Raw genomic sequence first — 26,406 nt, 5'->3', positions numbered from 1 at the left:
CGGAAGCTCCATGGAGCCATGAGCTCATTCCACGGGTTAGGAGAAGGAATTTGTATTGGCAGCACATACAACTTGAACGGAAAGTGGGGCAAAGCCAAATGGGTACTCTTACGTGAGAATACTGTGTCCTAGGAGTCAGGAAAGTTCCCCTTAGTATCCTCATAATTTTCTTCCATTGTCTTTTTTTGGCAGATATCTTCTGAAATTATAATTTGTACTTTGCAAAAGAAAATGGGCCATAAAAATTATTTTAAATCAACTAAAGACTCATGAGATTTATTTGGTTACAGTGAATAAACTTGACAAAATGTTGAGAAGAGTTGTTAAAACAAGTATACATTAAATATACTAACAATTACATTTGGTTACATGTTTGTAAGTTATAGTTATTTAGAAAAACTGCATAGAAACCCAAACCTTAAAAAGTCTGCAAATTAAATCATTAGCTTTTCTCTTCTCTAACAAAGTAGGGTGACTAGTTCTTGGATTAACCCAACTATAACATGGATGGAGCACTTGATTATCTTACAGAATATTCTCTATCTCACCTAAACCTCACAACAACCTTGTAAAGCATTATCCCCATTTCATGGATGAAGAAACAGGCTTAGAAGTGGAAAGGTAGATTCTCTGCTTACACAACCATATTATGTGGCTTAGCTATTGAACTTGAACCTAGATTTGGGACTTCATTTCAAATATGAGTTTTTAAATTAAATCTTTGTATCTTGTATGGAAACAATATCTCACTAGCTCTCAGATGTTATTTACCCTGCTACTTGTTAAAAATATCTCATTTAAAAAATTCAGCTTCATAGCCTTTCAATTTCCCTTTAAGAGTCAAATGAAAGTATTAATTCTAAACTGAAGTTGCCTAAACAGAAAATCATTACATGGGGGAAAGTACCAGTTTCTAAATATTTTAAAAAATGTTGCCAGACAATCCATGATATAACTGGAGGTTAGTAGTCCTTCTAATTTTTAACTACAAAAATATTATAGAAATTTGTGTTTAGCCCACATTTCTAACAGTTGAATCAAAGGTATTTATGAACATTATATTGAACAAGTCAAAACCTGCAATTAAGAATGACAGGAATACATTTTCTGTTAATGATAAAAACAAACGTGGGCTTGATATTTAAATGAAAATGTTTGCATTTAGGATACTACTGATAAATCTTTTAAATAACCTTACTTTTAAAACTTAGTTTAAGGTTGAACATCCCAGTGACCAGATTATGATTAACAGATTGAAAAATGATAAAGCCTGAAGTCTAAGTTTATCCAGCAGGGTGACTCATGCTTCTTTGTCATCCTCCCACGGCAGCAATTTGTTCCATGTGAATGCTAGTAACAGGCATCATACCCTGTTAATGCTAACATGTAGGAGTCAGTTGGAGGTAAAAACCCCTATCACGATTAGCATTAACAGCATACAGCCTACAGCAAGCCTTCAGCACTCAGAGGATGAGGCATAAAGAATTTAAACCACAGATTTCCCCTTCCTGGTTTGTGCCACCTGCAAGAGAGAAAGAAATGTTTGTGTATGCACATGCGGTTATAAAGCTGGAGTGACAGAATATAGTAAATCTGAAAGGAAAATAGTCCATTTTCTCTTGAAGGAGCTAATTAAATCCTTGGAAGTAATTTGTTGAAAGTGGTAGAGAAATTGGCAATTAAAAGATGACATTGTTACCTTTAGGCATATTTGAAAACTTTTTGAAAATTATGTTTTCAATTCTATTCTCTAGTTTTGAATCAGGTACACATATGTATCATCTTCTTTAAATCAAAAACAAAAACCACTCTTCAGAGTTTCCAAATGCCAAAATGCAAAGAGGGAAGCTTGCATTCTGACACAGTATAGTTTTTTTGTATGTGTTTTTCTGATTTGTACTTCATCTGGGAGCTAGACAATTAAAGGCCCAAATATTCAAAATGGTCCTTTATGATTTATGAAAATTAAAACCCAATTAACCTGTTTTATAAAGGTAGGGTTCAGGCTGAATTTTTCATTCTGTAATAAATAGTTGAAGTTTTACCTTTATTCTTTCAGGAAATACGATACAAGCAATGGAGGTTTGCCTACAAATGAATCTATCTGAAAATGTCCCCGTCTGCTATTTAGAGATTCCTTTGGGGAAAGCAATACCCAGTGGCTTTGGTTTTGACTACATAAAGGAAGTATGACTTAAAGAGTCCTCTGTGTTTCAAACTACTTGTGTTAGGCAGAGGGTTGATTAAAAAAAAGAACAAGATGAATTTGCTACTTCCTTTTAGAGTCTGATTTTACTCTCTCAGATAAAGTGACATTTCTCCCACAGGTTTCTGATTTCAGTGTTACTATAGCAGAACCTAGAAGTTAGAGTATCATTCAAGTATGTGGTCTCCTGCAGTACAAGAGGGGAATCACCTTTTCTTTTATTTAATAATGAAACCAGCTAGATATAAAAATGTGACTAAGTTCAAAAGAAACGTATGAAGTAAAAAATTCCCCAGTGAATATATTTTGACGGGGCAGAATATCGTGGTTTGGAAATTTCCAAACCAAGGAAATATATCATTCTTACTGATAGTATTTTTTTTAAACTTTACTGTTTCCTGAGATGAATTAGTTGATGATGAAAAAATTTGGATTAAATGATGTCATTTCAGGAATTCAATTCATTTTATAGAATTTCAGTCAATAAAGATTGTAAAAATAAGGACTTTTTTCCCCCCCTTACAGGGTCCTGGACACAGTAAATGCTTAATAAATACATATTAATAAACTAGCGTTAGTGCCTCCCCAGTCAAGATAACTCACCCTTTTCTTAAAAAGATGTGTTTAATTTGTATTGATGGTAAATTGCTTGCATACTATTCTACCCATAAATTTTATTCCTGTTCTTTAAAGGTAACATATGAGCACAGGTATTAAAATAAATATATTTAGTATACTGATTGGCTTTTCCCTCTTTTTAAATAAACATCTGAATTGCCTGATTAGAGCACTCAGAAAAGTGACAGTGTTTTTGATAATGTGTTATATATATTAAAAATTCTAATAGCTTTTTTATTGGTTCAAACTCTAAATGTATATTGAAATAAAACATGTCACACAGGTCCCCATTTGTTCTCAAACACAACCTTGTCATACAGACGTGATGAATTCCTAACACTGCAGAGAAATGAGAAGTTTGTCTAAATATACTGTAGAACCTTAGGTCATATTTAAAACCCAGTGATAGATGAAAAACATTAATGAACAGAATAAAGGAGAACATACCCCAGAATATATATATATATTATTTTCAATTTAAAAATAGTAGACTTTTAAGGACATTAAAATGACCAGAAGGTCATTCATCCATCAGTGTGGAGTCTACATCCACTTCCAGTGTTTTTGACTGGGCTAATCAACCAACAACAGAATTGCTATGTGCCTGAGTGGGAATTAGTGGTCATAGACAACAAAGGCCAGTCTGTTAGCCAAGGCATTGGGCAGAGGGTGCTTTCATGAGGTAATAAGAAATGAAGTACTTCTTTCTGGAATCAGTGTGGCCACCAGCTGGTAAAGTGGCAGGGGAAGAATTATACACAATTATAAGCCTGACAATCAATAGTGACAGTGCTAACCAAGAATATGACAAGCATAATGTTTAATGTCTAGCAATACAAGAAGGATTTATATGAATTATACATTAGAAATTAGATTGGGGTCTTTGACTAGGTAGTTCTGCAGATATACTTCCAGTCCTCCCCTCACGCCACAATACTTATGCCTACCACATGAAATATCCATTGTCAGTATAAGCTTTACTATGTAGCATAGGTTCCAAGTTAAATGTTCTTAACAGAATTACTACACACTGAGTATCAAAATCATTCCTGCTCACAGTGGGTAAAAAATCTACCAAGAGGAAGCACTATGTAGACCAGATTAATGATAACACCAAGTATCTTTCATTATATGACGGGCAATTCTTCCTCTTGTAGTAAGAATGAAGCTGAAGGTGGCACTTTGGGAAATTTTTCCTTAGATTATGCTTTCCCGAAGGACAATTTTTTGGGGGGCAGGGTGGAGTGTGAGCATAAGATTTAAGAATATCTGGCCAGGTGTGGTGGCTCATGCCTGTAATCCCAGCATTTTGGAAGGCTGAGGTGGGTGGATCACAAGATCAGGAGTTCGAGACCAGCCTGACCAACATGGGAAAACCCCGTACTAAAAATACAAAAAAATTAGCTAGGCATGGTGGTGCGCGCCTGTAATCCCAGCTACTCCGAAGGCTGAGGCAGCAGAATCGCTTAAACCTGGGAGGCAGAAGGTTGCAGTGAGCCGAGACTGTGCCACTGCACTCCAGCCTGGGCAATAGAGCGAGACTCCGTCTCCAAAGAAAAAAAAAGATTTCAGAATATCCTTTTATTCTTACCTTGTTGATTTGCCAGGAAAGACATTATCAAAACTATATATTCAGAGCATAATATGTCCTAAGTTTGTCATTAAAGTTCTGGTTTTCCTTCAAAAATTTTTTATTGTGGTGAAATATGTAATGTAATGTAAACATAATGTAAGTTTAACATCTTAACCACTTTTTTTTTTTTTTTAAGACGGAGTCTCCCTTTGTCACCCAGGCTGGAGTGCGGTGGCGCGATCTCCGCTCACTGCAGGCTCCGCCTCCCAGGTTCACACCATTCTCCTGCCTCAGCCGAGTAGCTGGGACTACAGGCGCCCGCACCACGCCCAGCTAATTTTTTGTATTTTTAGTAGAGACGGTGTTTCACCATGTTAGCCAGGATGGTCTCGATCTCCTGACCTCGTGATCCGCCCGCCTTGGCCTCCCAAAGCGCTGGGATTACAGGCGTGAGCCACCGCGCCCAGCCATCGTAACCACTTTTAAGTGTACAGGTCAGCTATATTAAACAGTCATAATGTTGTACAACCATCATTAGCATACATCTCCATAACTCTTTATCTTGTAAGGGTCTCGTTTTATGTCTAAATCATAGGTTATATTCTTCTACATTTATGTATATTTCTATATTGCTGCTTATTCTCAGCACCAACCATTTAATATTTGCAACCAAAGGAACTGCACACCATAGTTTTCTTTAAAAAAAGTTACAGTGGTCGAATTTCAGAACCAAAGCGATTGTGGGATAGCTCTAATTTTATTTACCCTGAAATATACAAATAATTTAAAACTACTAATTTGTTGTTACAAATCAAATGTACATCTATTTTTACTGAAAGTCATCTTATATTGATGTAGCAATACAAATTTTACGTCCAAAGCCATTTTAGTAGGTGAAATGTAATTATGTTGTTGAAAATTGAAGTGATTTAGTTTAGGTAACTTCCTCTAACTATTTTCCCACTAACATTTATGTGTACCAATCAAAAACATAATCATTAAGATGAAATAATGTTGATTCCTATTTGGATCCATTTGCTAAAAGCAATTAGCATATATTTGCATATGTGGAAGCAGTATCTGGCTTTTCTATCAGAATTTCTTCTGATTCTCTATATTCTGCAGCTGCGGTTTGGGTTTATGTCATGGAAATAAGCAGTGATTAATGCAAGTATATAAAAATCAGGATTCTGTGAAACTTTGGATTTGTCGTAATTTTTAGAATAACAACGATTTCTTGGTTACCTTTTGAGGCAGGGTCAAAAGTTGAAAGTGGCTGCCCACATGATGCACCAACAGCCTGCCTCTATGAAAACTCTGCATCTGTCGGAGTGTTTCCCTTCCCTGTTACTTAAGACAGAATTCCTTACCATTAGAGCCATCTCCATTGGGTGGGAGAGCCAAGGTGACAGGTAAGGTCTCTGGTAGGTTGTTCTTGAAATGCAGACAGTTATCTGGGGAAAGAGGGTTGGGTTGAAGTTGACAACATCGCCTTAGATGTGTTTATTAGGTTAGTCAGTCATCTTTGAAAGCAGAGATCAGGGCTGAGGAGAGAGGACCTGGGATAGGTAGATTTTAATGGGAATAAAGAGTAATTTAGAGGAAAGATAAGGATGTACCCCAAATAGTTTGATAGTTCAGTAGTTTTTTATTTATAATTTAAGCTCACACTTTTCACGTCCAGCATAAAGCAGCAACAAATTAAGTATTTAGATTATCATCTGAGTTTTAGTTCTCTGAGTTTCAACCTCTCTACATGCTATAAAATGTCATATAAAGTGTTTAATTTCTCAGAGATTCTTCAGGAAGACTTGCAGTGTTCTCTGACAAAAAGAAAATCCAAATGACTGCCTTTCTAAAGTGTATTTATTTGTGTAAAGTTTATCACATATTTTCTGTAGAATATGATTCTGTGTTACATCTCAGTAACTGACGTTAAAGATGAGTCAACTTCTCTGCTACCAGGGAATGAGATAAAGAGTATTATGTTTCCTCTTAACTTCACATGAGTTCCATCATTAACAAGGGATTGATGGTGGCCAACTGGAGTCACGTCTTCTGAAGCACACAAACTCATCTTTAAAGGTAAAAATGGATTGTTCTGTAGGAATAACTTACATCCTGAAATCTTGGTGAATGATAAGATTACCACTTTTCAGATCATTAACTTTAGATATAAGAAAAATTCCCTGAATAAGCCATTGCTGGGGGAAAAATTATAAACTTTTCATGTCATGATATTTTATTTACTTCCATAAAAACTTAACATCACTTCTTGATATTTCTAATTGAGAGTTCTTTATTGAAAAATAGCAACTATTTCTCAATTAAGAGCTCCTTATTGAAAATAGCAGTTTGCACACAAAATAGCATAACATTCTTTTCTGTATTTTGAGAATTAAGAAAATAAGTGTTTTTAAAGATATATGCCAATAGTGATATTTAACACATAAAGGTGTGATGGATTTTTGAAGTGTCTTAGAAGAAAGTCAGTGTGGATATTGCAGGGTCGCTGTGGAAATGTATATCAGTGACTGTTTAGTTGTAAATGCACAAAAGAGAAAGAATGTCAGCCTTAGAGGATTATCCTGCTTTTCCCAATTTTAGAACCAGGAAGCTTTTACTGAAATGACTTTGTGGAACTTATTTACAAGCTAAGTTACCTTCCCAATAGTTTTATTATGGACAGTAATTAGTGCTTTTACTTTTCTGATGAAGATGTGTTAAAAAAAAAAAAAAAGGTTAGGAATTTCCTCTTCCCCACCAGACTGATTATGTGGAATAAGCAGAAGCAGGATGACAGCCAGCTGGAGTCTGACTGCGGGGACTCACTTCCTCAACACCCTGACCTCACACTGGCTCAGTGGCAGGTCTGAACTGTGCTGAAATGTTATAGAACAAATGTAAATAAAGCTGTGGGTAGGGAGGGGAGAGCTAGTGGGAGAGATGCGTTCTGTTGCTTTAAGTGATGGCCATTCTTTCTTATTTCTTGTTTCCACAAAACGTTTTCCATTTGTCTAACAAACTTCTTAATATCATATTTCCATAAGATAATTTTAATACTTTTTAAAATTTATAATTCGATTTTGATGTCTTTTCTCCCCACTCCCAGGGAACAGAAAATAGGGTGGCTGTTATCTGCTCTGTGTTTTGTCACCCTTCCATGAGGCCTCCTTTGTGCATTTGAGTTCACTGTTTATGCTTAACACTGAATTTCAACAAAATGCCTCATTTGGAACTTATTATGTGTTACCTGTTTGTTGTTTATATCCTTATGTCTGTATCATCAGACAAAATTGCTTTTCTATTTCTGTAAGCTACAGTTTATCTTTTTCTGCTTCCACACACCATAATGGCCCCAAGCAAGGAAGAATTTGTGTGCTAAAACTATTTAAGGCAAATGGAGCAAATTCTGTAAACCAAAGGTTTGGTTTTGCCTTTTTAAAAATTCACTCTTACATGGATGGGATACCCTGTGTTATAAGGCAAAGACCATTTACATGTTACATTCCCATGGCATTTGACCCAATGCTTTAACAAACCAAATGAGGGTCATGATCGCTGCTCCACAAGATGTCACCATACACACTCTTAGGCACTAGATATACCTACTTCAAGTGTTCAAGTATGGACCTGTCTTCTTCGCCTTCCTTATCTTGTACTCTCAGATAGCACACTCCTGGAGGCTGGTTTCTCCTCATCTCCTGATGGGACCCTGCTTCTCTATCTTCCCCAAGGTGGCTAGTCCTCTCTCCATCCTCTGTCAGAGCACTTATCACACTGGATGGTAATTATTTCATGTGTCTCTTCTTAGTGCTGAGGTGTATGTGATGGCAGAGACTGAGTCTTCCCTCAGTGCTGGATATACAGCTGACAGATACCCACTAAATACTTTTGAATGAATGTTTGAGAGTTTCCAAAGGCATTTCTATCTGCACAGTGGGCTTTTATTTGGCACTGGAGCATTTCAGGACTTAACTGATATGCAGGTTCTTGGAGAATTTAGTAGAAGCTTACAAATGTGGGGATATATTAATAAGGTTTGTTGGCATTCCAGATTGGCAGTGGACCCTTTTTAGAAGATTCCAGGCTTGGATCTCAGTCTGTCAAGTATAAAGTAAAGCTGGAGAATACTGGTAGAAATCATTGTCTGGACTTGTGGGTAAAAATTAAGTTTCATCCCGGATTTTAAAAACCACTCTTGGATGCTATAATCATGTGTTTTCATTGCATAGAACCATGTCCTTGTTCTTAGGAGATCCATGCTGAAACATCTAGAAGTTAGATGCCAGGTTTGCATATAGATATATATAGAGAGATGGGTAGGGACACAGAAAGATAAGTCAATGTGGCAAATATTAACAATTAGCAAATCTAATTGAAAAGTAGGAGTGTTCATTGTTCTGTTGTTTTCAGCTTGCCTGGGTTCCATTCCATACCCCACCAGTGTTACTAGCTGTGTGGTATTTGGCAAGTTAATAAACCTCTTTAAGTCTTAGTTGTTTCCCTGAAAATGGAGATAAAGGTATAACCTACTCAGAAAGTCTTGTGAAGATGAAGTGACAATGCAAAACATTTAGTTGGGTGCCAGCCTCATAATCAGGGTTCAATGAATGATAGCCGTGATACTAATGACATCAGTCATCAGTGCTTAGTGAGTACTTTATAAGTACCCTACATCTATCACATGTTACACTTGCTATTTTAAAAGTACAAGCCCAGATACATTTACCACTGTATAATTGAACCGTTATATAAATTAGAGGTTATCTACAAGCAGGTAAAAGCCAAGTTAAAATAATTCTTTGGTTTATCCTAATCTTTAAGTTGTAAAGTAACTGCTAAAAGATACACCAAAATGTTTTCTTGGAAATAATTTTCAGAAGTATTTTAGTAGTTTTCGTTTGGTTAAGGAGAAGGATATGCATTCTGAAACAAAAATTCTAAAAACCAGACAACTTTTTACCGTGTCAGTGTGGTCTCTGAAAATTCGTGACACAGTAAAATGTCTTTAAAATGTCTTTACTTTCTCAGACTGCATTTGTATCTCACCTTCCAAATTGATTTCTTATAATACACAAGATCATCCACTGAAACAGAATAATAGCAAACACACAGGGCTCCCTCTGTGCCAAGCACCTAAGTGTTTGATGTCTACTAACTCAGTTATTCCTCCTCACAACCTTAGGAATGAGTATTCACACCCTCCCCATTGAAACATGGGGGCCTTGAGGCACAGGCAGGTGAAGTAACTTGCACAAGGTTAATCAGTGGCTAAGGATAATGCGGCTGGGTTGCCCACTTGGGCAATCTGATACCTGTTTCCCATGCTTGGAACCGTTATTTGTGTGAGCATACAAAGGACCAGAGCATTTTGTTAAGACAGCCAGGAACTTATAATTTGTGTAGAACACTCTCATTTATGGAGAACTGGCAAAAATGTCATTGTAGGGCATTGTTTCACCTTATCCAAACATCAGCCTCACAATTTCATTAAATCACATATTTGATATTCTTCACTAATCTTTCCTTCTGCCAGTGCCTTAACTATCTACTCACACAAGGTAGCAATATCTGTGCTAATCTGTTCTAACAATTAGCACAGATATTAGTGATCTGTGCTAATTGATTAATATCTCTGCTGATTGTTTCTCAGAATTAGCACAGATATTCACAATCTGTTTTAAACTACAGCAACTTAAGCTATGTTAAGCCTCACTTTCTGGTGAGTGTGTCACTGTGTGTAAGGGTGGTGATTTTAGGAATAACATGTTCTTCCACATTGCTGAGAGCCGTGGACTTTGAGTGAGGATGCTGAACTGCTCAGACATATGATGTGCTTATTTGAGGACAGATGTGCTTTTGCGCTGGTTTTGCTTAAGGCTCTGAATATTATAAGACCAAAGACATTGATTGATGGACAGAACTTAAGTGTTTCAGGGCAGATGAGAATTACACAGCAGTGATCATATTAAAAGCATTGCATTTCCTTAAGAGTCTGAGATAAGAAAAAGTTTTTCATATATATATATGAAACTCATATATGAAAGTTGTAGCTACTGAGAGGTGGGATAAAAAGAGGCTTTTAAAATTGTAATATTTTTCCTTGAAAAGTAGTGTTTCACAATTGTGTTATTCTATCTAATTTAAGGAAACATGTAACAGTTTTGAGTCCAGTAAGATCAGTGAAAGACAAAAATACATTCTGTAGTGAATTATGATGGTACTTACTTAGACTTTCTTTGGACATAGAGGACCTAAATTTACTAAGACCAGCTGTGTCTCAGGAGGTATATGAAAGTGAACTTGGTAGTTACACTGGAATCACAGAATTTCATCAGTGTAAAGGATTTTAGAAATGATTCAGTCCCGGCCACCCATCAGCCGCCCATCTTAGAGATGAGAAAAATGAGGCACAGAAATCTGCAGAGTTGATACTAGAAACAAACCACGGTTCTTAGGCTGGTGTTCCTTCCCCAATATTAGGCTTCTGCAGAGTGGCAGCCTCATATCAAAACAATAAGGCTATTAAAATCAATAGCTTCAGCTAAGCAGTAGCCAATGACTAACAAAAATGGAGACACCAACTAGTTAAGGATAGAGATGCTCAGTCCAAGTGAAGGCCAAGAGTCTACATCCCACTTTCCTCTATTCAAGCTATTTATGCCTACTGCGTTTAGAATACTGATTATGAAAGTGGACCCCCAAAGAGGGTCATGACTGAGGTTCAAGGAAGCCTCTAGCCTGCTGACGCCGAATGCAAAATGGTGTGTGAGGATGCACATTAAAAAAAATTTTCTGGGAAGAGGACATAAAATTTCCGTTAGATTCTCAAGGAGGTAGGAATAAAGGATTTTAATAACTGTTACTGTAAAATGAAAGAATTCCTTTAAGTTGAATGGCACATCTTAGTCATGACATGAAAAGCTGATAAATAAAAAAACTTTTCAAAAGTTAAAACCTAGGGCTTTTTGGGGTAGATTTTTTGATTTATAGAAGACTGTTAAGATGAGGTATTGAAAGATGAAGGTTACAGATTTTCCATGTTGGCACATGGAAAGTAAAGAATGGCAAAATTTGTAGCACATTCTAATTAGTTCAAGTATTTATGTTACCAAAATTGAAATGCTATCAAATTGCATAGTAACATCCCGATAGCCTTTCCTCTAACTTTTTGGGTTTGTAAGGGCAGGGTGGTGCCTATCCTGCTCACTTTTGTCTCTCTAGCATCGCGTCCAGCACAGGCAGACAGTGATGACTTTTTTTTTGGTAAAGACCAGTGAATTACACTTTTTACACATGATTAGGTTAAAACAAGAGTAGATATTTGTGCAAACACCACTCTTCCCCCTTGAAGTGGTTGTAGGTCTCAGACAGTGCTAATTTTTCTCTTTCTTAATGTGTGTGGTTAGGAAGCTGGGTCTTGTGGCCAGAGTGAGCTGACCCGCTATGTGAGGAAACTTGCTTGTCACAGCCTAATAAGGAGTAGTCCTTGCGGCAGAAGTAATTAGTAAATGTGCTTTGGTCATTTGACAGAAATCAGGGAGGCAGCAAGGAGTCATGGAAATGAGCCCAAACTGAGAGTCAAAAACCTGTGGTCTGCCGACACCCCTATCCCACATCCGTACCTAAAAGCAGGCTGTGCACTAGGGACCTAGTGACCTTACTAGAAAAAACTCAAATTATCTGAGCCACAAGTCCTCATGGGCAAAATGTGGATACCACCACCTAACCCTGCCAATTTCCTATCATTGTGACTATCAAATTAAACCACAGGCAGGAAGTTGCCTTGAAAACTTTTTATAGCATATATTACTGTTCACATAGATAAGCAATTAACTTTACATATACCCGTTTTTAAAAGATCAGTCCTGTGATTAAAAGTTTGGCTGCCCTAATTCACTTCGATTATACATTATGTTAAAGCCATATAAAAGAGGCACTACTTCTTCAGAGAGATGAATGGAGATTACAAGCAGTAATTTTGGCTTTGAAATATACACATAATGTCCACTTGACCTCATCCGTTTGACACAAAATTAACTAAATTATGAGCATCATTAGATACCTTGGCCTTTTCAAATCACACAGGGTCCTGGATCTGCTGTGTGATGCTGGAGAAGTAACTTCACTTCTCTGGGCCCCAGCTCCTTAATTTTTAACATACTTTGGATTCTTATATCTTTGTCAGCTGTCAACTTCAGTATTTTCAGGTAAACTTCTATCCATAGTCATCTCAATATACCTGCTTTAGATGATACGAACTTCAAAAGATCCAGCTCTCCCTCGTAAAACGTGGAGGACAGACACCAAGGGGGTTTTGTGAGAGTAAAGGCAACTGCTCAGCAAAAACGCACCGTGGCACAACAGGAGCGAATAAATACAGACGCTGATTGAGCGTTTGCTCCATCTTCACTTCTGTTAAATGAAGACATTGATATCTAAAATGCTATGAGTCTAACTTTGTAAAATTAAAATAGATTTGCAGTTATTTTTCAAAATAGAAAATATACAAGTTTTGAAGGCAGTCTCTTTTTCCACACTGCCCCTGTAGTGTGTTTTACACACTTCTCTGGCTGCTTCAACAGGGGAAGTTGGTCCAGGGCCATTATACAGGTACCTCCCCAACCATCCAAGGAAACTTTGCAAAGAAGCTCAAGTGTTAGGTTTCCAACACCCCTCCTTCCCCCTGCCTCTGCCCGCGGGAATCCATCCAGCGCAATCTCTGGTCCCGGGCGAGGCGACACCTCTGAGTCCCCAGGGGGCACCCGCAGACGCGCGTGGGACCGAGCCGGGCTCCACGGCCACGTGCGCGCTGCCCCCGCCTTGCCCCGCCAGTCCACCCGGCGGTGACCCTCACGCTGAGGTCCCCCGGCGTCCCTGCCACGTTGAAGAGAGGAAAGGCGGGCGGGAGCGCGAGACTGAAGTCGGCGTACCTGCAGTGCCAGGAGCGTCTCCTTGGTTCCCCGCGCTTGCTCTGCGGGCGGCTTGGGGCTCCGCGATCCGCTCCCTTCCCAAGGCTGCAGGCGGCGCTGGGCCCGGGCTCGGCTGCGCACAGGAAGCCCGCGCCTGCGAACGTGCGACCCTTTTATAACTCACTTGTGACTCATAACCGACCAGGCGCCTTTTCTGCAAACCCCCCCGCTTCTCCCCCCTCCTGCCTGTTCTTGGAACCTACGGCTTGAAGAACTTTTTTCTTTTTAAAGGAAAAGTCGAAAAAGCCCAGCGCCCGGGGAGTTGGTGTTTTCCCCTTTCCCTTTCTCGTGGGTCATTGCGTGTGTGTATTTTTTTCTCTCGACACACGCCGTGTACTTTCCTGCACCCGCGCCGCAAGGCTCAGCCTCCAACCTTTGTTCTTAAAGAAAAGGAAACGCCTTCAAGTGACGGCCCAGACGTCGCCCGAACTTTCAGTCGGCTGGAGGGGGAAGTGGCGACTTCTTGCAACTGGATGGCAGGAGTGTCTCTACTCTCTCCATGCAGGGAGCCCAAGAGGAGCAAGTGGGAGGTTTTCCTCCTCGACCGAATCAGCTGGAGCCAAGCAGGTCCCTAAGAGAGGAAGAAATGGTCTTCAGGCGATCCTGTATTTCATCCCTACCTCATCACCCTTCAAGAGCCCGCGTTTGGTTTGGAATATGTAACTGGGCTTTGAGAACGTTTGTACTGTGTCTGGTACCCGCATTTATACTTGGGATGTCAAGATACAGGACCTGAAACTTTAAAAATTTTAACGTTACCAACATTCTCCCCTTGCCCTCCACTGCCATCTCCAGGACATATTCCTGGAGCACATAGGCCTTCAGTCGTTTTAATTTTTCCTCTCTCTTTTCTCCCGGACCCTGCCACAAGGGGAACATTTTCCTGGAGCAGCCATTTGATTTTGGGGGATGGAAAGGAACAAATAGATGTAAAGCCTGGCAAGTTTATCCTGCAAGCCTAGTCGAGTAACTCATTCATGAGTATCAGTTCAATAAACGTTTAGACCTTGAAGAAGAAGGAAATATGAGGAAGAGAAGGAGGACAGGAATAGATCTAGCCTCATCATCATGTGACTGGGGCCTTTTTGTAAGAAAGACGGGGCCACTGCTGGATTGCATTGCAAGTATCCAGTACTTGGACCTCCCTGTCAAGGGCACACGACATTTTAGAATAGTTTGTATTAAACTGATGTCAGTTTCTAGGACCGCTGAATACATGTCAGAGCTGGAAATCCCGTAGTACTTAATTTACAGATGGCTCAGGTTGGTTAAGGAACTTGGGAGCATTTTAAAATCCTCTATTCTTAAGATACATACTTTTTCTCTTCCTTATAATTCAGACAAGAATAATCATGATGATAACAACTAACACTTATAAAGCATTTGCCGTGTGCCAGATCCTGCCCAAACACTCCTTATATGCATTAACTCTTTCAGTCCTCACTATGATCATATGAGGGAGGAGCATTATAATTTGTGTTTCCAGATGAGGAAACCGAGCACAGAGAGATTAAACATGTTACCTTAGGTACTAGTAAGTAGTCAAGCTGAGATTCAAACTCAGTTCCAACCCTGGAGGGCTGGCTCCATAGTCCAGTCTCCCTGCTTTCCAGATCCATGTGACATCGAGGAGCTGGGGAAGTTGTGCAGTGGGGCATGTGACAAGGATGCATGGTCAGAAAGCCCTGCAAGGCCTTTCTGAATTTCCCATTTCTCATTCTAGGTTGAACTGTATGAAATCATCCATAGGCAATTCTAGGATGACCTTTCATCCCTAGAATGACAAGTTTGTATAATTCACTTTAATAGAAGCAGGAAATTGCTCAATCCTCCCTTCCCCCAGTGATGGAAGTAATTTCAGGTCATGTGCAAACCTCCCCATTTTAGGTCCCAGTTTGAGACATCCAGAATAGTGGATGGAGAAATGGGTTTTAGGAGTCAAATACACCTGCATTTTACACTAATTCTAGCTGTGGAATCTGAAGGTTAACCTTTCTGTGTCTCAGCTTCCTATAAATGACAATGATGATGTCTCCCATTAGGGATTACTGTAGACTGAATCATGTTCTCCTCAACTTCATATGTTGAAGCCCTAACCCCCAATGTTATCCCCATTTGGAGATAGGGCCTGTGAGGAGGTAATAAAGGTTAAACGAGGTCAAAAGGGTGGATCTCTAATCCCATAGAGCTAGTGCCCTTATGAGAAGAGGAAGAGACACCAGAATTCCCTTTCTGTCAGAGATCAGTCAAAGCAGAGGTCATGTGAGCACACAATGGGATGGTGGTTTCCTGTAAGCCAGGAAGAGAGTCCTCACCAGAAACCAAACCCCACAGGACCTTGATCTGGAACTTTCTAGCCTGCAGAATGTGAGAAAATAAATTGTTGTTGTATCAGCCACCCAGTCTATGGTATTTTTTTATGGCAGCCCTAGCAGACTAAGAGGGATATGATGATTAAATAAGGTGATGGATAAAAAATACCTGCTCCAGGCTGGGCGCAGTGGCTCACGCCTGTAATCCCAGCACTTTGGGAGGCCAAGGCATGTGGATCACGAGGTCAGAAAATCGAGACCATCCTGACTAACACAGTGAAACCCTGTCTCTACTAAAAATACATTAAAAAAAAATTAGCCAGACGTGGTGGCAGGTGTCTGTAGTCCCAGCTACTCAGGAGGCTGAGGCAGGAGAATGGCGTGAACCTGGGAGGTGGAGCTTGCATTGAGCCAAGATCACACCACTGCATTCCAGCCTGGGCAACAGAGAGAGACTCTGTTTAAAAAAAAAAAAAAAAAGGACCTGCTCCAAATGGATAGCTTGAGAAAGTAAGGGCTGGCCACCTGCCCACCTGCCGGAACAAGTATTATCCCATGGATGTTGTTGTGGGCTGAATTGTGTCCCCCTTCCCCCACCTCCCAAATTCATATATTGATGTCCTAACACCCAGTACTTCAGATGAGATCGGGTGTGTGTGGGGTGGTATGGCCGTAGACCACCCAGTACTTCAGAATATAACCTTATTTGGAAACAGGGCCTTTGTGGATGTAATTAGTCAAGATGAGGTCATATTAAAATAGGGTTGGCTCCTAATCCAATATGACTGATGTTCTTAGAAAAAGAACATGATGTGTAGAGAAAGAAACACATATGTGAAGAAACATTGGGAAAAGATGGCTATCTACAAGCCAAGGACAGGGGCTTGGAACAGATCCTTCCCTCACAGCTCTGAGAAGGAATCAATCCTATTGACATCTTGATCTTGGACTTCAGCTCACAGAACTGAAAGGCAATAACTTTCTGTTGTTTAAACTACCCAGTTTGCGGTACTCTGTCACAGCAGCCCTCGCAAAGTAATATGGATGTGTCTCCAGGGCTGATGGGTCTGTGTTCTCATCCCTCATCTTACCCTCCAGAGACTGAGCAGCTCACATCAATGACCTTCCAGATAAGAGTGGCACTTGTTGATATTACTTAATATCAATAATGATGAATAGATTGTGACAACTGGCACAGCTACAGATCAATGATGAAGTCTTGCTAAAAACATCATAGTTTCCTGAAATTCTACAGAAACCAACAATAACCACACGGAATGATTAGGAACCAGCCTCCAATCTCTCTGCTTAAAAAAAAATAAGTGGTAGAAAAAAATAAAAATAGTTTCTGGAGGTTTAGTACTCAACGATCTTGAAGCTCAGCCCTTCAGAAGAATGTAAGACAGAGATGGTGCGTGAAGAAATAGACCCACATTTCAGGCTTGACCAGCTTATTTATTGTGGCGCAAGGTTTCAGGTCACTGTTTACCCTGTTGTACAATAACATGGAGATAATTAATTATTTTGTAAACTTGTGGTTGCTCTCTATCCCTCAGGATGAAACGAGCTGAGTTGGCTTCCTTTGGACCCCATCAGTGGCGCAACCATAATTAGTGCCTGAGGCCAAAAAAAATGTAGCCTTCATAAGATGTTCAGACTTCATAAAGCGTGTTTGTTTTTATTTTTCACAGAGAAAACATCAGAGAGTTTTTTCTGTCATAATTTAATTTTTATTCCTTTCACTGTTTATAACATTTGGAAGCCCAATTCTGGTCTATGTTGTTTTCACCCACGTTTCCTCTGTAAATGGGTTGCTGCTTTGGAGTATTATGTGATACTCTTTTTTTTTCCTTTTTTTCTTTTTTTTTTTTTTTTTTGAGACGGAGTCTCGCTCTGTCGCCCAGGCTGGAGTGCAGTGGCCCCATCTCCACTCACTGCAAGCTCCGCCGCCTCGTGGGTTCTTGCCATTCTCCTGCCTCAGCCTCCCGAGAAGCTGGACTACAGGTGCCCGCCACCACGCCTGGCTAATTTTTTTGTGTTTTTAGTAGAGACGGGGTTTCACTGTGTTCGCCAGGATGGTCTCGATCTCCTGACCTCGTGATCCGCCTGCCTCGGCCTCCCAAAGCGCTGGGATTACAGTTGTGAGCCACCGCACCCGGCCTATGTGATACTCTTAAATGCTGGGATGCCTTTCCCTTCAGAGGGTAAAGGAGCGGCTTTTTTTTTTCTCTCTCTCCATCAAATAGATGAAATTTACAAATTACAGAGAATTAACCTCTCAACTTTATCTTTCCCAGTCACCCCTCCAGAAGGCACAGTGGAATAAAGTCAAACCTCTGCAAAGGAGACCAGTGTGTTCTGCAGTGAGTTACAGGCTCTTTTTAGCTATGGTCTAATTGTTTAATCATTTGTGCCCATCAAATGCCTCTTAAGAATTCTTTTGTCTGTACATACACTGCCTTACATAGATAACTTTTTTCATAAAATTTAAAGTTTTTGATAATGCAGAGGTTTTGCTCTTGGCTCATTTCTTCATGTGAACATTTTGGGAAGCCAGGTTTTCACAGTCTTTTGGAAATTTTCATGTAATGGAGGAAAAGTTAGGTTCTGGGGAAAGGACCAAGATTCTCAAAATATTTTGGTTCATGAACAACCTTGGAAGGTAACTATTCTGCTTCCATATAGATGTCATCATCATCACATCACATATAGAGAAAACTCCTCCACCTGCTCCCCCATAGCGCTCACTTCCCTCAGTATCTGACCTCAACCATATTCTTATCTCAACTGGCCTGGCTCAGTGTTTCAAGCTTCAGTTTGTGAATTGATGAGTCACCTGTAGTAAATTACTCTACACTGTCTTATTTCCCCCGTCCTTCCTCTCTGAAATAACTGGGGAGACTTCTCTGAGCACCAACAGTGTCTGTTTTTATTTTTTTCAACTTTTATATTCAGGGAGTATGTGTGCAGGTTTGTTATGAGGGTATATTGTGTGATGCTGAGGTTTGGGGTACAATTAAACCCATCACCCGGGTAGTGAGCATAGTACCTAGTAAGCAATTTTTCATCCCTTGCTGCGCTCCCTCCCTCCCCTATCTTATAGTCTCCAGTGTCCATTATTCCCATTTTTATGTCCATGTGTACCCCCCGCTTTTTTTTGAGACGAAGTCTTGCTCTGTTGCCTGGACTGGAGTGCTCACTGTAACCTCTGCTTCCCAGGCTCAAGCAATTCTCATGCCTCAGCCTCCTGAGTAGCTGGGACTACAGGTGTACACCACCATGCCAGGCTAATTTTTGTATTTTTAAGTAGAGACAGGGTTTATCCATGTTGGCCAGGCTGGTCTTGAGCTCCTGGCCTCAAGTGACCCACCCACCTCGGCCTCTCTTAAGTGCTACGATTACAGGCATAAGCCACCATGCCCGGCGCTGTGTACTTAATGTTTATTTCCCACTTATAAGTGAGAACATGTAGTCTTTGATTTTCTGTTTCTGCATTAATTTGCTTAAGATAATGGCCTCCAGCTGCATCCATGTTGTGCAAAGGATATGATTTTGTTTTTTTTAATAGCTGCATAGTATTCCATGCTGTGTATATATATCATATTTTCTTTATCCAATCCACCACTGATGGACATCTAGACTGATTTCATGTCTTTGTTATTGTGAATAGTGCTGGAGTGAACATACAAGTGCATGTGCCTTTTTGGTAGGACAATTTATTTCCCTTTGGGTATATACTCAGAATGGGATTGCTGGGTTGAATGGTAGTTCTATTTTTAGTTCTTTAAGAGATATCCAAACTGCTTTCTATAGTGGCTGAAGTAATTTAAATCCCCATAAACAGCGTATAGTTATTCCTTTGTTTTCTGCAACCTCACCAACATCTTTTATTTTTGGGCTTTATAATAATAGCCATTCTGACTGGTGTGACATGGTATCTCATTGTGGTTTTGAGTTGCATTCTCTGATGATTAGTTGTGATGAACATTTTTTCATATATTTGTTGTCTGCTTGTATGACTTCTTTTGAGAAGTGTCTGTTCATGTCCTTTACCCACTTTTTAATGGGGTTGTTTTTGCTCATTGATTTAAGTTCCGTATAGATTATGGATATTATACCTTTGTCAGAAGCATAGTGTGCAGATATTTTCTCCCGTTCTGTCTATCATCTGTTTACTCCGTGGATAGTTTCTTTTGCTGTGCAGAAGCTCTTTAATTTAGTTATGTCCCATTTATCAATTTTTACTTTTGTTGCAACTGCCTTTGAGGACTTAGCCTTAAATTCTTTGCCAATTTGATATCTGGGTTTACTTCTAAAATTTTTACAGTTTGAGGCAGCAATATCTATTCTTGTGTTCTTTTTCTGCCTGAAGACCAAAATGTATAAATCAGGCACCTGGAACCAAGCTGAGAACTCAGTGATACTCTCATATTGCTCATTGAATGAGTCCTAGGACTGTCACAAAATACTATGACTTAAATAACAGAAATTTATTGCTCACAATTCTGGAGGCAGGAAGTCTAAGATCAGGGTGCTAACTGATTCAGTTCTAGATGAGCACTTTCTTCCTGCAGACAACCACCTTCCTGCTATGTTCTCATATGACCTTTCCTTGGTGGGTGCATGTGGAGAGGTATACCCACCTCTCTCCCTATCTTTATAATACCACTACTCCTGTTTAGATTAGGGCCTTAGCCTTATAACCTCATTAATTACCTCCTGAAAAAAGCCCCATCTCCAAATTTTTATTGGTGATTAGGGCTTTATTGGTGATTGCTTAAGATAATGACCTCCAGCTGCATCCATGTTGTGCAAAGGATATGATTTTGTTTTTGTTTTTATAACTCATAGTATTCCATGGTGTGTATATATCATATTTTCTTTATCCAATCCACCGTTGATGGTGGGAACACCAACGTTGTGGGGGAACACAATTTAGATCATAGCATATTGCCCATGGCCCCCCAAATTTACTTCCTTCTCACGTGCAAAATATATGTATTTTAACTTGATAGCCCACAAAAGTCCAACATAAACTGAAGTCCAAAGTCTCATCTAAATGTCATCCAAATCAGATACGGATAAGACTCCAGCTCTGATTCATCCTGAGGCAAAATTCCTCTCCAGCAAGTCAGATAAGTTATGTGCTTCCAAAATACAATGGTAATACAGGAATAGGGTAAACATTTCCATTTCAAAAAAGAGAAATAGAAAAGAAGGAAGAGGTCATACGTCTCAAGCAAGTCCAAAAACTTAGTGAGGCAAATTCCATTAGGTCTAAAGGCTCAAGAACAATTCTCTTTGGTTCGACGCTCTGTCCTTCAGACCCAGTGGGATGACAGCATCATCCCCATGGCTCTAGTTGGAGGTCTCACCTCCAAGACTTCAAGTGGAGACGATCTGACCTTTAAAAACCAAGGTGGTGGCCCTGATGACCTCTGGATTGCCTGCAGGGTCATTTTCCCCTCTTCTTTAAGAATAGGATATGTGTGCAGCCAAATTAGCTCTGTTGTCTGGTCAAATCCGAGAAGTTCAATAGCTTTCCTTCATTTTGTTCAGTCTCTGTTCCCTTCAGTTGAGAAGGAAAATATTTTGACTCATATGATCTCATTAGCTCTTTATGAGGTGATAATCCGGCTACACTTTGATGTTCTCTTCAGAGCATGCTTTCTCATTTTTTGCAATATGGGTAGACTGAGAATTTTCCTAATATTCAAGTCCTGTTTTTTTTTTTTTTTTTTTCCTCAACAATCCCTTCTTCAATTAACCTCTCTCCTTTCACATATTCCTAAAAACAGCCAGAGGAACAAACCCACTTCTTCAACACTCTGCTTAGAAATACTCTCAGTTAACTATCCAGTTTCATTGCTTTCAAGTTCTATCTTCCACAAAACACTAGAATATGATCACAATTCAGCCAAGTTCCTTGCCACTATGTAACAAGCGTAACTTTTTCTCTAGTTTCCAATAGAATGTTCCTCATTTTCATTTGAGACCTCACCAGAATAGCTATTAACATCTATATTTCTGCCAACATTCTCTTTATGTGTATTCACCTTTTCACTGAGAAGATAGAAGCTTTCTTTCCAACTCTCTATTTCCATATGAAACCCACCAGAAATTGCTTTTAATGTCTGTATTTCTAGCATGGACCTCAACACTCTTCTAGCCCCTATGCATTACTCAATTCCAAAGCTGCTTCAACATTTTTGGGTATTTGTTATAGCAGCATTCCATTTCTTGGCATCAAAACCTATATTAGCCTGTTAGGGTTTCCATAACAAAATATGATAGACTAGTGGTTAAAAGACAGAAATTTACTTCTCACAGTTCTGGAGGCTGGGAATTCTAAGACCAAAGTGCCAGCTGGTTAGATGCCTAGGACATGCTTTCTTCCTGGCTTGCAGATGGCCACCTTCTCACGATGGGCTCACGTGGAATTTCCTCGGTGTGTGCATGTAGAGAGAGAGATCTCTCTCTTCCTCCTCCTACGAGGGCACCAGTCCTATTGGATTAGAACACCGTCCTTCTGACCTCATTTTAACCTTAATTCTAAAAGCCCTATCTCCAAATACAATCATATCGGGGGTTAAGGCTTCAACATGTGAATTATGTGAGGGGAGGCACAATTCAGTCCACAGCACTTACTGATTACAAAAATGGTATTTGGCTTTCTTTTTGTATTCTTCTTTTTCATTGTTTTCAGTTCTTTAAAAGTATTTATAGGGGAAACATACAGAGGTGGGGACCATCTTTGGAGCCCTCAGAATGGTATCCTCTGTACCTCTGGGCAATCACAGCCCTCATGGGTCCTTGGTCAGAAGCATCTCACCAGTCTCTGTTGGGGCCTCATCTGTGATTTCTACAGGGGTGTATACTTTTTTTTAATAAATAAAATAATTTCAATTTTCTTTTTGCCAAGCTTTATTTTTAAATTAGTCAACTATCCCAATGGCCTTTTAAATCTTTTTTGCATCTCCAGGTCTGTTTTAAGAACAGCATTCTAATGTTCATTCTGTTGAATATAGTTTTAAACTTATCCCAGTGCTAGGTTTAGGGTGTGGGACAAAGTGAATCCAAGGGAGTAGCATGAATAGGGGCAGTAAACTGTGGAAATGAGCTAGCCTTGAGCTTCAAGATTATCATTCGTGTAAACAGATACATTATAAAACGAATACAAACGTACTCAAGAGGTCACTTGACATTATTCTATTTTACAGAAAACATATGCATCTAAATAAGTTCCAGGCTCAGTTATCTCTGAAATAACAAAATACTTTCAGGTGGATAAACACAAAAGGAATATCTCAGTTTCTCAAGTTTTCTTCAAGCCTCAAAGGAATGTGTAGTTAAAATTCTTTTTTTTGTAGAAGTGACCAGTATCTTTGATGTCATCAGACAACAAAATTTTAGTCATGCTGATTTCTATCCTGTATTTTGGACACAGCTCTTTGTTGGAGTTCTGTATGTTTATTCTTCTAAAAAAACCTTCCCTGATTTATCCAGCCTTCATAGTCTAAACTTTTTGTCCAAACTCTTATGGCACTGATGATCAGATTTCTCTATTATTATTTTAGAGACAGGGTCTCTCTCTGTCACCCAGGATGAGTTCAGTGGCACAATCATAGCTCACTGAAACATCACATTCCTAGCCTTAAGTGATCCTCCCACCTCAGCCTCCCACGTAGCTAGGACTACAAGCATGTGCCACCATGCCCAACCAATTTTTAAAAAATTTTTATTCTTTGTAGAGACAGAGTTTTGTTATGCTGCCCAGGCTGGTCTTGAACTCCTGGCCTCAAGTGAGCTTTCCACCTCAGCCAGCTAAAGTACTGGAATTACAGGCATAAGCCACTGCATCTGGCCCAGATTTCTCTATTATTCACTGTTGCATTTCATACTGTATCATTTGATTTTCTTATTCAGCTGCATTATCAGTATTTTTTTATCTTGCTAACATAAATGTAACATGTTCAAGAACTGAATTCATGTTTTATTTACTAAATTACTATTCCTCATAATACTTAGCATAGTATTTAGTGTTAGGTGCAAGATAGTTAATCAATAAGTTCTGAATTAGATTAACTTTGCTAGGAAACAGAAGACCAACAGAAGAATAGCAGGTGTATATATTCAAAGATGACCTAAACAGGGGTGCAATTTTGACTCAACAAACTAAGGGTCTGTGAATGCTAATAAATATAGTGTTTGGTATATTTGGTATATGTTTATATAGTTTGGATATATGTCCCTGCCCAAATCTCATATTGAAATATAATCCCCTTGGAGGTAGGGCCTGGTGGGAGGTGATTGGATCATGGAGTTGAGTTCTCATGAATGGTTTAGGACCATCCCCCTTGGTTCTGTCCTCATGATAGTGAGTAAATTCTTATGAAATCTGGTCATTTAAAAGTATATGGCACCTCCTGCCTCACTCTCTTGCTCCTGCTTTCACCATGTGACGTGTCTGCTCTGCCTTTCCCTTCCATTATGATTGGAGGTTCCTGAGGCCTCCCCAGAAGCAGATGCACCATGCTTTCTGGACAGCCTGCAGAACCATGAGCCAATTAAACCTCTTTTCTTTGTAAATTACCCAGTCTCAGGTATTTCCTTAATAGCAGTGTGAGAATGGACTAATACAATGTTGATTAATAAAATTATATTGACTCATGAATGCCCCTACTTGAAGAATAATAGAAATTGATTTTCACGGTGGCACTTGGTAGAACTCTTGATTTATATGGTCAAATTTATTTCTCCATGATCTTGATCATTTCAGTAATTGGTGCCACCTTCTGCTTTATTGTTTGAGCACCTGTTATTTCTTACGTTCTGTCACTCCACATATCCAGTTCATTAAGAATTCGATAGACTCTACCTCTAAACCATAGCCTGACTCCACCTACATGTGTCCGTCTCTACTGCTACTACGCTAGTCCAAACCACCATCCTCTTTTGCTTAGACAATTGTCATGCTTTGTTCCCTTTTCCTCCCATAATGCGTACATAGCCAGAGTGGTCTCTTAAAAACCTAACTCTGCTGCCACATTCTTACCTGAAATTCTGCCATACTTGCCATAGCACTCAGGATAAATGTAAACTCCAACCTGGTCTGCAGGTTTACAGCATCTGGATCCCACTTACCCTTCAGACTTCATTTGTGCATTTTTCATTTTTACTGTATTTCAACCACAGTAGCTTTAGTTGTATTCCTGGAAATTAATGAGCCTGGCTCTGTCTTAAGAATTTACATGGTAATAACCACTGTGTTCATTCTGATTTTATATTCTCTAGGCAGTAAGAGGGCAGTTTCTGAGAAAATCAGCAAACAGAACTGTGGGGGGAATACTTTTGCTAACTCTAATTTTCTAGGGTAGTACAATTCTCTCTTGCCGGTAAAATTGAACTGCCCATAGTGGTGAAACCAGATGAGAAGCGTACCTTACGTGACTTCTCTCAAAAAGTAACGTGAGCTCTTTAGTGTCTCTTTACAAATAATTTCACCTCTTGTTGAGGACCTGGTGATCCAAAGGAGACCAAAGAATAAGTAATGAGAGAGATCTTAGGAATATAGCTTGATATAAATCAGAATCTTGTTCTACCACAGATACCTTCTTCCTCAAAGCACAGCAAGCAAATATCCATGATGCTGGATCATCAGGCCCTAGGGCTCGGGTCGCTGCTGTTGCCAGTATGGGTCCTCCACTCTAGGAATTAGCATGTATTACACAGTGGGAATGTAACTGGAACCCCACAGAGTCCTTTGATGTTCAGAGATGTAAATTATCTTTCTGTTGCGCCAACCTCATTTACATGAAGTGATCATTTCCTCGAAGTTTGGTGCCTGAGCGTTCAGTTTCCTGAGTACCATCTCTTGGGTAGTGGCAAGATAATAGATGTATTACTAGCCTTCTCTCAATGCCAATTTAAGGGATTTGGGTACAAACCCCAGATGTTTCTTCTCACTTTCTAATTTAAATGCAAGTTCCCAACGTGATAATGGGAGAGCCTCCTAAGTGTGTGATATAGTTTGGATATTTGTCCCCGCCCAAATCTCATATTGAATTGTAATCCCTATTGTTGGAGGTGGGGCCTAGTTGGAGATGTTTGGATCGTGGGAGTGGATTCCTCATGAATGACGTGGGCCATCCCCTTGGTGATAAGTGAGCTCTCGCTCTGAGTTCACATGAGATCTGGTCGTGTAAAAGTGTGTGACACCTCCCCCGACAACTGTCTCTCTCTCTTGCACTCTACCATGGGATGTGCCTGCTCCCCATTTGCCTTCTGCCATGATGGAAGCTTCCTGAGGCCTCCCCAGAAGCACATGCTGGTGCTATGCTTTCTGTACAGCCTGCAGAACCGTAAGTCAATTAAACCTCTTTTCTTTTTTTCTAAATTACTCAGTCCCAGGTATTTCTTTATAGCAATACAAAAATGGTGAATACGGTGTGTGCTCACATGGAGGGTTACAAATTATTCTGGTAGGGAAGGTCTTTGGTATTTCCCACACCATACACCAACACCACACTGCTAGAATGGCTTTAGAAGGCAATATCACACACACAGAAGTTCTAATTGAGGTACATCCTCAGCAGGGTGGCTAACTGGATAGGCACTGCCTCTCGCAAGTTTCTTATCCCTGGAATGCCATACTAGGCTGTGGTGATGCCACATTGTGATGGCAGTTTTATAGCAGGATGCTTATTTTATATCTATCCATCT

The 26,406-nt window shown here is 39.7% G+C and overlaps 1 protein-coding gene across 1 annotated transcript; it reads right to left on the bottom strand.

Moving 5' to 3' along the window:
- Positions 1 to 245: 245 nt before the first annotated feature.
- LOC105545484 lies at positions 246 to 14,251 on the bottom strand. Its single transcript, XM_011988437.1, has 5 exons — positions 14,001 to 14,251; positions 13,576 to 13,713; positions 13,334 to 13,466; positions 5,768 to 5,851; positions 246 to 1,522 (listed from the first exon to the last, which is right to left on the bottom strand). Exons 1-5 carry the CDS (start codon positions 14,249 to 14,251, stop codon positions 1,487 to 1,489), a joined length of 642 nt encoding a protein of 213 aa, XP_011843827.1. The 3' UTR covers positions 246 to 1,486.
- Positions 14,252 to 26,406: the final 12,155 nt, after the last annotated feature.

Source organism: Mandrillus leucophaeus, unplaced genomic scaffold (assembly GCF_000951045.1).
Source record: "Mandrillus leucophaeus isolate KB7577 unplaced genomic scaffold, Mleu.le_1.0 Scaffold33, whole genome shotgun sequence".
Classification (NCBI taxonomy): Eukaryota; Metazoa; Chordata; class Mammalia; order Primates; family Cercopithecidae; genus Mandrillus; species Mandrillus leucophaeus.
Note: the sequence above shows the minus strand (reverse complement) of the source record. Positions and strands in the feature narration are given on the sequence as shown.